Source organism: Solanum stenotomum, chromosome 5 (genome assembly GCF_019186545.1).
Source record: "Solanum stenotomum isolate F172 chromosome 5, ASM1918654v1, whole genome shotgun sequence".
NCBI lineage: Eukaryota > Viridiplantae > Streptophyta > Magnoliopsida > Solanales > Solanaceae > Solanum > Solanum stenotomum.
The window spans coordinates 26618436-26632600 of record NC_064286.1 but is presented as its reverse complement, the minus strand read 5'-3'; the positions used below and the strand labels follow the sequence as shown (position 1 = coordinate 26632600).

Below are 14165 nucleotides of genomic sequence, written 5' to 3'. Positions count from 1 at the left end.
GAAGATATATTAAATCAAGAATGGTATGAAATAGATTTACAAGATCTATATTTAGATAATGAAAGAATAGAATGGTACGATTTAGAAATAAATTCAGACTAAAATGAAATACGAATATTTACAATATTGGACAGAAGCTATGGAAGATATGAAATTATTAGAACAATTAATGGAAGAAAATTTATGTATGTATCAAAGAACCCAAGATATGTCATATTTAGAATATATCATAAATAATATTAATGAAATATTCAGATTAAAACAACTATCGGAAGAATATTACAATAAATATTATTACATATTACCATGAATTTAGCACTACCAAAAAATAATATTAAAGAGATATCAAGATTAAGACACTTAGTAAAAAAATACTATAGTAAAAGCTTTAAAATAAAATACTCACCTACCAAACTATCAGCTACCACATCATCACTTCCATGAATCCACTAACTACCAGTTCCGCACCAAAAAATGGTATCAGAGCTATGGATTGTTTTATTTATGTCCAGTTCCGTTTTTCACACAGTCTATATCTAAAAATTCTTATTACCGTGTTTCTGGATAATATTATGTTAAAGCTTTTGAATTTAAAGGTTCTTTCAATCTTTTACGTCACACTAAGTGGTGATAACTAGATTGAAGCTATAATTTTTATTTTTTATCAACTATATGGTATTAGATGATGTATACAAATTTGAATTTTTAAGGTGAAAAATCTTTTGTTTATAGAGAATAAGATATCTTATTCCTAAAAAAAATATCAAAAAACAAACTATTTAGGTGTATATCTTTAATATTAGAATATTTAAAAGAAAAAAAATTACTAAATATGTATATTTGATCAATGTATTTATCGAAATCGAAAAAACTAAATAACCCGAATCATAACCTAAAATGAAGGAACCGACCCGTTTACCATTTAGATGATGAGATACCGCTAGCCTTCCAAATCCTGGATCCGCCTCTGTTCACAAGTTTCTTTTTTATGGTATGCTAGTTTGTTGAGGGTTTTAACTGTTTATTTTGAGTTGAGAATACATAAATATCAGACAATTGCAAGCTTATTTAACCTATACTTTTCATCTGGCGGGTTACACGTGGGAATTCGGAAGGTTTTATATGCATCATCAACATAACCTCTCCTAAAATGCAACTTTGAATTGAACATAATTATTGGTAATTTCGAAAACGAAGTCTACAAAATGTTACAGAGTTCCAATGCTGGGATGTGTGTATTCTTCATTTTGTGTTCAGTTTTTCACTATACTGAACTAAGCTTACAAAATTTTCAACATCCTGTGACATAGTGATAGAATCCAGAGGGAAGAATATCGATTTTTTCAGCTTTTATAAAAGCTTTAGCTTTCTATTATCATTTGTTTCTTCTACCACTGCCTCTTGCAGAATGTAGAAATGAAGATCAAGTCTGTAATATAGCTAAGCTGTTAAATTTTTTTGATCTCAATGAATACTCCTTTATCAGTTTGGAGAATAAAGAATCCTCTCTTTCCAATAGCTTCGCTGGTGTGTCATATTCTGCTATTCTTCCTGTTTAAGGACAAGGAATTAGAAGCTTATTCAATTCAACGTACTGAATAAAGAGATTTAGGTGCATTGAAATTTTACCTTCATTCAAGACCAAGACAAAATCACTATCGATGACTGTGTGGACTCTGTGAGCTATTGTGACGACTGTTTGATTTCTGAACTCTTGACTGATAATCTTTTGCAACACTGCATCAGTTGCAGCATCAACTGATGCTGTTGCTTCATCCAGAACAAGAATACTGCTTTTCTTCAGCAAGGCCCTTCCAAGACAGAAAAGTTGCCTTTGACCAACACTCCAGTTTTCTCCATTTTCAACCACTGTGAAACTTAATACTCACATTAGTAGGTTTCAACAAAGAAATATGCCGTAACATTCTACTTCTTATCATGAAATTTCTAGTCTAACCTGTAGATTCTAGTTTCTCTGGCTTTGCACGTACTATATCGCCAAGTTGACATTTGTCCAGAGCCTGACAAAAGAAGACTTGACTACATTATTTCACTGATCCAAATTACTGTTTTTCAATACTGAGTGCAATAAGTACCTCCCAGATTTCAGTATCAGAGTGTTGTGCTAGTGGATCTAGGTTTCCTCTAACTGTTCCCTCAAACATTGTTGGATCCTGAGGAATAATACTAAGCCTTGACCTCAAATCATGAAGGCCAATCTTGCAAATATCTACATCATCAATGATAATGCTTCCTTCTCGGGGTTCTATGACCCGGAAAAGAGCCTGAATGAGGGTTGATTTACCACTTCCTGTTCTGCCCACAACACCGAATTTCTTACTTCCTGGCAATGTGCATGTTATGTTTTTCAAAACAAAAGGGAGGTGTTCAGCATAACGTATCTGTAGATAGAGGTACGGGGATAATGTCAGTGGGTGGAAATTGTAATTCAATGAAGCTAAAAAATATGTAAATAAGTACATAATATTCCTGCCAGTTTTTTGGTTAAATATCGCTTTATTCCTTGCATCCTGATCATTATAGGACTAGTGAAGACATACTAGAACCACAAAATTGTACAGTTTTTTGAACTGTCTAGCATCTTTGACATCTATTACTATTGGATGATATCCTATTGCGTTATTGTGAACTTCATAATCGAGTCTAATTTTATTCTAAGGTATGAGACACTGTCTTTACCTGCAAATTTTGGAAGGAAATTGTACCAGTTTCTGGCCAAGTGATTGATGGTCTGCTATTTTGAATCACAAGAGGTGCTTCACTGGCAAGGTTAGAGTACTGGAGAATCCTTTCAACTGATATCATTTTGTTTTCAGCATAGCAAATGTTCCATATAACTGAAGCTTGTAAAACATTCAAATTGATCCCATATGTTACTGCTAATCCTGCAATGCCTGTAGAATATAAAGCAACATCAGTTTCCTCTGATTTATTTTATGAAATTGAACTTCTTAACACCTGTACACTACCACTACATCAGCAAAAGAAACCGAGAAAAGAAACTTCTGATCAACTTGACTTTCTTAAGAAACATGGCTTTGGTGGATAACATGCTTTTTCCATCTTTAGTTCCTACCTCTGCACTACATAACAACATAAAGACAAATAGTTTCTGATGCTCACTTGGATTTATAATTCCTTCCGGGAGTGTGACTAGCAGAACAAGGGAGAAGGCGAAAACAAAATTAGCTAGCTGGTTCAGTCTAAAAGAAAGCCATTCCATTGCGGATACATTGTGAAACCATGGCCTTGAATGACCGTCTATGAGACAAAGGTTTGCATGTGCAAATCGATCTTTTTGGTTGAAAGCACGAATTGTTGCTGCTCCTGCGAGTGATTCTGCAAAGTGATGGAGGATCGGAGCTCTTTGAACTCCATATAATCGAGCAAGCTCCCTTGCAGTTGGTATGTAGTATTGCTGGCATTTTTAACAATAATATCTTTAAGTTACATTATGTAAAAATTAGAAAGAATATCTTTGGAATCTTAAACAAACATAGAGTTTGTTAATCCTTTCATCTTCAAAAATATAAGTGTACCAATATTTTCCCAAACATCACTCACTGATGTATACAAAAACTCTTTTACATGGTAGCTAAATGAGAAATGCTTATTTTAGTAGAAAACTTGGCTTTATCACTGTGTCAGCCTCCCCTAACTTGACCATTAGAGTACTTTGCCAAAACAAGACAGCAACTTCTTGTTTTAATCTATTTAGCATTCCAAGATTTAAACATGTACTGCTTACTTACCTGGTACCAAATGCAGACTGCTGTTACTGGAATAAAGATGACAAATACTTCCCATGCGGCCTGCGACATGACTGCAATTGTCCCAAGAAGCTGAATAATGGAGAAAGCACACAAACCCAACTTGTTTGCCATTTTCAAGTCTAGAACACTTTGGTCTGTCGATGCCTGTTCATGTAATAAGAGATGTCTTGATGATTGATTCAATAGGATTGCATGAATCAACTGAATTTTAGCCTTAAGTTCTAGAGGTTATAGCAAGTATATAGACCCTTCACTTTGCTTTTGTCATGTTTTTATCCTGACTATCTTAGTATTATATTTCTTTGTGGATTAACTTGTGAGTTACGGTTGGTTGAGCGGACAAATTCAGATACCACATGACTGTACACTGGAAGACGCCTACTTGCTTTATGCAGTTATGAGATATAGTTAACATTCCATTATTTAGATTTTCTCAAATATGTTCCTCCGACTTATAGCTGTTATCATGACTGATTTCTTTCTATTTATTTATTTTTAACATGTACCAGGGATATATCTATTATCCGTGAATATTTAGGATAAGAAAAACTACGCAGCTAATACTACTTATGCAGTATATACTAGTACTTAGCTAAATGCACACATCTCATTCAGATTAAGGGAAGTAAACTGCAGCTGATATGCTGTCCTCTATGTACGATAACAATCAACTAACTTTGAGTTACTTACGCGATTTAAGATTCTTCCAGTAGGAGTAGAGTCGAAGAATGACAAAGGAGCACGAAGGATGCTGTGCAGCATGTTGCTAAAGAGCTTTTCTGCGGTTCGAAGGCCTACTATAGCCAAAAATGATGACCGGACTAGCACACAAAGAGAACTTCCAACAGCGAGAAGCACATAAACAAAAAGTATGAAGTTCATCTTCTCTGCTATTGGTGCTGTATCACCTGTGGGACATGACCATGCCATCCAGTAGTTGCTGGCTATCTGAAGCACTTGAAATGATGATTGCGCTAGAAGAATTATTGGAATAAAGGCACCACCTTTCACAATGGTCAAGTAAGAAATGTAAACTTCCTTTCCAATGCTTCCTTTTTCTCTCTCCTCAACCTGCACAAGTCTGCCATCCTTTTCTGTTATCTCTATGCAGAGATTGTTTTCTGAATCCTGCTTAGTGTGAGGAAATTCTGCATTTACATTACTATCTGTATCAAGATCACCATCAGTAACTGCATGTTCAGATACTCGACTTGAGTTTTCAACTGTTAAAACTGATTCTAAAGCCTGGTTGTGTGCTCCAACTAGAACTTCAAATCCAATATTTTGTTTCAATAGTTCTTCAAAAGTACCAGCTTGTGCAATTCTTCCATTTTGCATCACCTGTTGATATTAACGAGTTAGATTCTGCATACAGTTTTGCATGTTGGTCAAAATTTTCGAAATCTTAAGTGGTACGAAGTATTTCCCATAACAGTCTAAATATTACTAATGTTTAAAATGATCTTTGATCCTGAATAGGGAACCTCCAAATATTTGGAAAGTTCTAACACATTCCAGCTTGTTTTGAACTGTGCAACATGTATACACTTGAGCAAGGAGTAAACCTCGATCTTTGTATATTGGGATTTCCTTATTTTGTGTACCTTCTTGAGCTGGATGAGGCGAAACTTTAATGTCTGATTTGGAAGGGAGGAGATAGAGGAGGGGATCCTATAGAATCCTATTCCAATATTTCTGTTGCTAGACCCGTGACTAAAAAGTTTACTTTCTTAGAATTACTAACTTTTTCGAATATCAAATCCAACCACTTATGGACTTGATATGTTCATGTAAACAATGGAATATACTAAGGAGTTGCTATTTCTTTAATCTGATTCATCATTTTCAGAGTCACTATATAGGAAGATTGTTGCTTTGTAAGGGTGATGCTAGTATTCATAAATTACACAGATGTTTTATCACATTAATGGGTGGTGCATCAGTGGAAAAAATTGAAATTCTGTTTTCCTGCATACCAGAATGAGATCTGCTGCAGGAAGAAACTCAACTTGATGTGTAACATAAAGTATCGTCTTATCCTTGAGAACCCTCATCAAGCACTCCTGCACCATGCAGAAAATTTTAATAAATAGCTTAATAGTTATCCATATATAATTATGGTCTTTTGTCACTAGAATTAGTATGCTGTACAACCCACCTGAAAGAGATGCGTTCCTGTGTGAGCATCAAGAGCACTGAAAGGGTCATCAAGAAGATATATATCAGCATCTTGATAAACCGCACGAGCAATTTGTATTCTCTGCTTCTGACCTCCGCTCATATTTATCCCTCTTTCTCCTATTTCAGTAAGATCACCAGCAGGGAATAGTTCAAAATCTTTTTTCAGAGCACATGTTTCAACTGTTGTGTCATACTTGACACTCTCATAAGGTTTTCCAAATAGAATATTCTCCTTGATATTTCCTGTAAGTATCCAAGGAGACTGAGGAACATATGCTACTTCACCGCTGATCTTGACGATCCCTGACAGTTTTTGCATCTCTCCTAGAACACAAGAGAGCAAGCTTGACTTCCCTGATCCAACAGTGCCACAAATTGCCACCCTCATTCCCCTCTTAGCTTGTAATTCTATTCCATCAAGGGTCGGGATTCCTGATTCTGTGTCCCAGCTGAATGTTCCACTCTTGATCTCAACCCCAAATTGCGTTTCATCTTTGGGAACAAATTCAAGTGCATCTGGTTGAATCTCATCTTCCTGCAGGTAGTAAGCAATTCTATCAGCAGAAACTTTTCCTTGTGCTGTGGCAGAGAGTAAATCTGGCAAATTGAATATAGGATCTTGAAGCATCCGAAATGTAGCAAATGCAGATAAGACCCTCCCTGCAGTCAGTGGAATGCCCATCATAAAACATCCAGAAAAGGTTGCCACAGAAATAAATATAGGTGATCCCCAGAATATAAAAGTAGTTAGAGCTGACAATCTAAGTGACTTCCACAACCAGTTATACTCAACTTTTCTCAAGATTTCCAGCTTCTGTAGATAATAATTATCCCATGCCTGAAGTTTGATAGTCTTAATATTCCGCAGAATCTCTGAGGTGGATTTCATTCTTTCATCTTTGGACTCCATTATCTTAGTTTGATAACCCTTTAGGATTCTTATCAGGGGTATGTTGCCAGTCATGAGTATCAGAGTTGCCCCTAATGCCACAACTGCCCCCATCCCTAGATTCATGTGTAAAATATAGATAGACAATGATATCTGGATCGGTAACATCCATATTGAGTTGAGGTACCATATAAACTCTGTAATCCTTTGGACATCTACACTCATGTAATTGATTATTTCTCCGGTCGTGTAGCTTTGGCGTGATTGACTTGATAAAAGTAGGCCCTTTTGGTAAATATGAGATATCAGAGCACCTCTGACCCGGAGGCCTAGCTGTCGGGCTCCAAATATCCACTGCCTTTGTGCAATTGTCTCAACCATTTTTGCACCAAGAAAAGCTAGTGCAAGAAAATAGCCACTTTGTAACCCCCGAAATTTCTTTTTGCTGAGGAAGTTTACAAAGTCGTCAATAAGGTATGGACCAACATAAGATGATCCTGCACTAATAACTGCGAAGATGGCATTGATTGCTGCTTTCTTTCTTCCAAATAAGTAAATGGCCTTATAGATAGATGGGTTTCTAGTTCCATCCCTTTCCTTTACATACTTGAGGCTTTCGTCAAAGGAATCAGATAGAAATTTTGCAGAGTCCCTGAAGTCGACATCTGGGACTTCATCACGGTCAATGGGCTTCTTGATTCCAACTTCAAATAGCGGATTGAGCCAAGAGAAGGTGATCAGTTGGAGAAGACTAGCTTTTCCATATAGGTTGTCCCTTTTGGCTTTGGAATGTTTTTCCCTCTTTCCATTTAGAAGTGGTTCAGTTGTGCTGTCTGAGATGTCAAAAATTATGTCTGTTTTCCCTCTAATAGAGATAACTAGAAGGCAGGCTGTTGCAATAAGACTAAGGATATCCACATACTCTGCAAGTCCGAGATGTTCATCGCTTGTGATGACAAAATGGGCATCAAGAGTCGCACGAGCAAGAGATAGAAAGAAGCTGGAAATCCACCAGATTTTGAGGACCCAAGGAAACTTTATGCATTTCTTATTTTGAGTTGTGTAGAGCACAATAAATGAAGCTGCCCATGATGTTATTTGCAGAATCTCAGATGAAAGAATTGGAAATTTGAATTGGCAGTGAGCACCATTTCTCTCTTGCAACATCAAGAGCATTATGAGATGAGTGCTCAATAATATGATTGTGCAGATAATGCTAAATATGTAGGAAACGCCAACTTTTGTGCCAACAACATACTTCTCAACTGTCATAGCCTTCTCTCTGCCTTTGCGTAGGGGTGAGTCCAGTAGTAAGATTCCCAGGAATCCCAGTAGGACAATGATGCTCGCGTCCTCCCACAAGCAGCGCCACAATGGCTGTAGCCACACAATCTTTAATTGAGGGAAATTTATATCTGCCATTGTTCAAAAGAAGAATCATCATCATTAATATAAAGCAGACTAAACTATTCTCAAACTAACATCTTTTTTTGGTGGCTAAATCCATAGGTGGCGCTTTAAAGTTGGCACCAAGTAAGCTTTTGTTTATTTTGAACACTCGTAGTAGGTCTTTGTTGTCTCATTTCAATACTTTTTTTATATTAACACATCCACCTTAAACGCATATTGACAAATGCCTCTATGTGGAAAAATAGACCAATTCGTATGAGATGTGGGGTTCCAGTCCCATTTTATTAAAGTCTCACTTTGGTACAACTATATACCAACTAAATCTTACCAATATAACTACATAGTTGCAAAGTTTGAAACTTTAGTATTAGCTGTAAATTTTTTCTATAAAAGGAGCTCACTAGCTCATTTATAGAACACACCAATTCACAGAGAAAGAAAAATATAGAGAGCTGTGAGGTTTTCATAGACTGTACAAGAAATAGTTTGTGAAGAAAAATAGAGTGTGAGCGATATTTTAGTAAGGTGGAAATCAAAAGAGTGTTATTCCTTTTGAGTGTGTAGTAGTCACTTTGAGTATTGTATTTGTGACTACACAGTGTAAAAATTTCTTGCTATAGTGATATCAGTTGCTTCTCTTGACCCGTGGTTTTTTCCTTATTTAAAAGGGTTTCCACGTAAAAAAAATTGGTGTGATTATTTTCGCATTTTATTTTTATTATTTTGACCATATATATTTTTGTGCTTGTCCGCATTTTCCCAACAAACTGGTATCAGAGCCAAGGTTTTATTTGAGTATGCTCTATGGTTGCAGCACAGTCTCAACTTCCACATAGAAAAGATTTACCTTGGTTTGTACTAGCTATATTTTTTTGTGGAAAACAATGACAGCCAACACAAGTAGAATGGTTACTTTGAATGATGTTAATTATTTTATTAGGAAGGGGAAAATGGAAGATCTGCTTTATGTCAAGAATTTTAATCAACTAGTCTTTACCACTGTAAATCTTGATAATAAACAGATGAAGAGTGCAATTTGTTGCACAGACAGGTTTGTGGATTCATTAGGCAATGGAATGACGATAATGTGTTGAACCATATTTCTCGGGAGACACATGCTCGAACTCCATGGGAGCATCTTGAAAGATTGTATGCTCGGAAGACTGGCAACAACAAAATGTTCTTAATAAAGCAGATGCTAAGTTTAAAGTATCATGATGGTTCTCTGATGACAGACCATCTGAATAATTTTCAGGGGATCATGAACTAGTTATCTACTATGGGCATCAAATTTGATGAAGAAATTCAAGGCTTGCTTCTACTTGGTTCCTACCAGACTCTTGGGAAACATTTAGAACTTCATTGTCAAATTCTGCTCCGGATGGTGTGATCTCTATGGATTCCGCCAAGAGTAGTTTCTTGAACGAAGAGATGAGAAGAAAATCGTAAGGTTCTTCTTCGTCGGATGTCCTGATAACTGGCTCCAGGGGGAGAAACTTAACTCGTGGTTCTAATAATAGAGAACAAAATAAGATCAAATCCAGAGGCAGACTTAAGGATATTGAGTGCTATCATTGTGGCATGAAAGGCCCACAAAGAAGTTTTACAGGAAGTTGAAGAGGAAAAAAAAACAAAGAGGAAACTAAAGAATATGGCAACGAAAATTGCCTAGCCACTGTCACCACCAAAGATCTTGTTATTGTCCTTGATGCGAATATGATAAATATTGCTTGTGAAGAGTCAAGCTGGGTTGTGGACACTGGTGCCGCATCTCACGTGACATCAAGGAATGATTTTTTCTCTTCCTATACTCTTGGTGATTTTTGAACCTTGAGTATGGGTAATGAGACTATATCTAAGGTGGTTGGTACTGATACGATTTGTTTGAAAACTAGTGTTGAAACTAAACTAGCTTTGAACAATGTGAAACATGCACCTGATGTTCGTCTGCACCTAATTTTTATTGGTATTTTGGATGATGAAGGATATGTTAGTACCAACGGTGATGGAAAATGGAAGCTCATTAAGGGTTCCTTGATTGTGGCTCGTGGCAACAAACATTGTGGTCTATATTGGACTACGACTTCTGCTTATGTTGATATGGTGAATGCGGTTGAGAGCGATAACTCTTCAACGTTAGGGCACAAAAGGCTTAGCCACATCAGTAAGAAATTGCTTAATGTTCTAGCCAAAAAGAAATTATTGTAATAATTCCAAAGTGCTAAATTAGAAAAGTGTGAGCAATGTGTGGCTGGTAAACAAAATAGAGTTTCCTTTAAGTTTAACCCTCCTTCGAGAAATACAGAGTTACTTGAGTTTGTGCACTTTGATTTATGCGGTCCAATGAAGACTGGGACATTGGGTGGTGCACTTTACGTTGTCACTTTTATTGATGACTGCTCGATAAAACTTTGGGTCTATGTCTTGAAGACTAAATACCAAGTGTTAGGTGTTTTCAAACAGTTTCATGCTTCAGTTGAAAGACAAACTGGAAAGAAACTGAAATGTATTCGTACTGATAACGGTGGAGAATATTGTGGACTGTTTAACGAATACTGCAAGCATCAAGGTATTAGACACCAGAAGACTCCTCCTAAGACTCCTCAACTTAATGGTTTGGCTGAGAGGGTGAACAAGACCTTGATGGAAAGAGTTAGATGTTTGCTTTCTGAAGCAAAATTGCTGAACTCATTTTGGGGTGAGACTTTATTGACCGTTGCACATATTCCTGTTGTTTCTTTGCAAAGTGATGTACCAAATAGTGTTTGGTATGGAAAAGATGTTTCCTATGACCATATGAGAGTATGTGATTGTAAAGATTTTGTACATGTGCCAAAGATGAGAGGTCAAAGTTAGATGCCAAGACAAGGCAGTACATCTTCATTGGATATGACCTTGATGAATTTGGTTACAGGTTATATGATCCAATTGAGAAGAAACTCGTGAGAAGCCGTGATATTATTTTCATGGAAAATCAAACAATTGAAGATATTGACAAAGCAGAGAAGCTAGAATCTTCAAGTTTTGATGGCATAGTTCATCTAGAGGAAGTTCCTCACACAAGTGTGCATGATGTTGTTAGGCTTGATAATCATGGTGATGCCCAGAATCATGTATCGAATCAAAACATTGATGTTGATAATAACAATGATGTTGTTATTGATGATCCTTCTGCTCATGAAGTTGTGGACGAATTAAATATTCCGCTTAGAAGGTCCACAAGACAGCGGGTGCTCTCCCCTCGTTATTTACCCAATGAGTATGTGTTACTTACTGACGGGGGAGAACCTGAATGTTATGATGAGGCCATGGAAGATGAGCGCAAGGCTCAATGGATTGAAGCCATGCAAGATGACATGAAGTCTCTGCATGAGAACCACACTATGAGTTAGTAAAATTGCCCAAGGGCATGAGAGCTTTGAAGAACAAGTGGGTGTTCAAAGTTAAAGTTGAAGAACACAACTTGAAGCCCAGATACAAAGCTAGATTGGTTGTTAAGGGATTTGGTCAAAGAAAGGATATTGACTTTGATAAAATATTTTCTCCTGTTGTGAAAATGTCCTTGATTTGTACAGTTCTAGGTTTGACTGCTAGTCTTAATTTAGAGATTGAGCCATTAGATGTGAAGACATCTTTCCTTCACGGTGACCTTGAAGAAGAGATTTATATGGAAAAACCCGAGGGCTTCAAAGTAGATGGTAAAGAAAATTTTGTGTGCAAACACAGAAAGAGTCTCTATGACCTAAAGCAAGCTCCTAGACAATGGTACAAAAAGTTTGAACTTGTTATGGGGGAGCAAGGCTATAAGAAGACTTCTTTAGACATTGTGTATTTGTACAAAAAATTTCTGACGATGTTTTTATCATCCTTTTGTTGTACGTGGATGATATGCTAATTATAGGCAGAAATACTTCCAAGATTGACGAGTTGAAGAAAGAGTGGTGTAAGTCTTATTCTATGAAAGACTTGGGTCATGGAAAGCAAATTTTGGGCATGAGAATTACTTGTCTCAAAGATGAAAGGAAGATTTATTTCTCACAAAAGAAGTACATTGAACGTGTACTAGAACGCTTCAATATGAAGAATGCTAAGCATGTTAGTACATATGAAGTTGAGCAAGAAGATGTGTCCTACAACTAGGGAGGAACAAGAGAGCATGGCCGAAGTTCCATATTTCTACATCGTCAAAAGTCTAATGTATGCAATAGTATGCACTAGACCTGATATTGCTCACACAGTTGGTGTTGTCATTAGATTTCTTGACAATCTGGAAAAAGAGCATTGAGAAGTTGTGAAGTGGATACTCAGGTATCTTTGAGGAAGCTCAGATGAATGCTTGTGTTTTGGAGCATCAGATCCAATCTTGAAGGGCAATACATATGTTAATATGGCAGGTGACCTTGATAACAGGAAATCCACTACTAGATATTTGTTTACTATTTTAGCGGGAGCTATATCATGTCAGTCGAAGTTACAAAAGTATGTTGCACTATCTATAAGTAAAGCTGAGTATATTGCGGCTACTGAAGCCGGCAAGGAGATGATATGGCTAAAGCGATTTCTTCAAGAACTTGGATTACAATAGATGGAGTATGTTGTCTATTATGACAGTTAGAGTGCAATAGACTTGTGTAAGAACTCTATGTACCATGCAAGAACAAAACACATCGGCATCAGATATCATTGGATTTGTGAGGAAGTTGAAAGTGAATCATTTCACGTCAAAAAAATCCACACAAGTGAAAATTATGTAGTATGCTGACCAAGCCGATACGGAAAGACAAGTTTGAGTGATGCAAGTAACTTGTCGGTGTTAGCTCTCTCTAAAGAAGATAAAAATACTTTCTTCTAGTGAATGGGACTTGAGGGGGATATTTGTGGGGTTCCAGCCCCATTTTATTAAAGTCTCACTTTGGTACAATTACATACCAACAAAATCTTACCAAGATAACTACATAGTTGCAAAGTTTGAAACTTTAGTATTTTTATGATGTCATCAGTGACATCATTAGCTGTAAATTTCTTCTATAAAAGAAGCTCATTAGCTCATTTATAGAACACACCAATTCATAGAGAAAGAAAAATATAGAGAGCTGTGAGGTTTTATAGACTATACAAGAAATAGTTTGTGAAGAAAAATAGAGTGTGAGCGATATTTTAGTAAGGTTGAAATCAAAAGAATGTTATTCCTTTTGAATGTGTAGTAGTCACTTTGAGTATTGTATTTGTGACTACACAGTGTGAAAATTCTTTGTTATAGTGATATCAGGTTCTCCTCTTGGCCCGTGATTTTTCCCTTATTTAAAAGGGTTTCCATGTAAAAAAAAAATTGATGTCATTATTTTCGCATTTTATTTTCATTACTTTGACCATATATATTTTGTGCTTGTCCGCGTTCTCCCAACATGAGAAAACATGAATTTGTTTTTAAAAAAACAGAAAAACTTCACTTTTAATTCCATTTTTCCTCCAGATCTCTAACCCCATGCCCCCACACCATCTTAAGTCATCTTCTTCTTTCCTCAACTCCACCAAGAACTTGAGAATCTTCCAACAATTTTGTTCTCAAGTAATTTTGTTCGTCATCTTCTTCTTATTTTGTGCTTTGAAATTATTATTTTTTTCTTCTCAGTATTTCGCTCCTATTTTATGTTTATTGATTTTCTCTTCTCTATTATCTATACATAATCTTGTTAAAGAATGACAAAAGTCCCACATTGGTGACTAATGAGATGGGTGGACTCCTTATAAGGCTTGGATAATCCTTCTCCCTTTTAGCTAGTTTTTGGGGTATGAGTTAGGCATAAGACCTAATTTAACATGGTATCATAGCAGGGCCCATTTCACCCAATGTTGGGACCCCCAAAATCAAAATTGTCCACGCACTAGAT

At 36.4% G+C, this 14165-nt stretch overlaps 2 protein-coding genes across 2 annotated transcripts in view; both read right to left on the bottom strand.

Annotated features, from left to right (window-relative positions):
• Positions 1–1555: 1555 nt before the first annotated feature.
• LOC125863821 (putative ABC transporter C family member 15) lies at positions 1556–8083 on the bottom strand. Its single transcript, XM_049543814.1, has 9 exons — positions 5953–8083; positions 5771–5857; positions 4485–5135; positions 3774–3938; positions 3145–3439; positions 2701–2915; positions 2097–2402; positions 1958–2021; positions 1556–1869 (listed from the first exon to the last, which is right to left on the bottom strand). The coding sequence occupies exons 1-9, from the start codon at positions 8038–8040 to the stop codon at positions 1556–1558; spliced, it is 4185 nt and encodes a 1394-aa protein (XP_049399771.1). The 5' UTR covers positions 8041–8083.
• The window catches only part of LOC125865318 (40S ribosomal protein S26-3-like), a 373020-nt gene continuing 365736 nt past the window's right edge, over positions 6882–14165 (bottom strand). Inside the window, exon 2 of the transcript XR_007446344.1 lies at positions 6882–6892. The gene's annotated coding sequence lies outside the window, so the exon portion shown is untranslated. The remainder of the gene's footprint in view (positions 6893–14165) is intronic.

Bases quoted from the DNA above. Each gene is read 5' to 3' on its own strand.
- LOC125863821 (XM_049543814.1), bottom strand. From the start codon at position 8,040: ATGCTCTTGATGTTGCAAGAGAGAAATGGTGCTCACTGCCAATTCAAA. The intron at 5,136-5,770 runs GTATGCAGGAAA...TAATATCAACAG, and splicing joins CTGCAGCAGATCTCATTCTG to GTGATGCAAAATGGAAGAAT. The intron at 3,440-3,773 runs GTAAGTAAGCAG...TAAAAATGCCAG, and splicing joins CAGTCTGCATTTGGTACCAG to CAATACTACATACCAACTGC.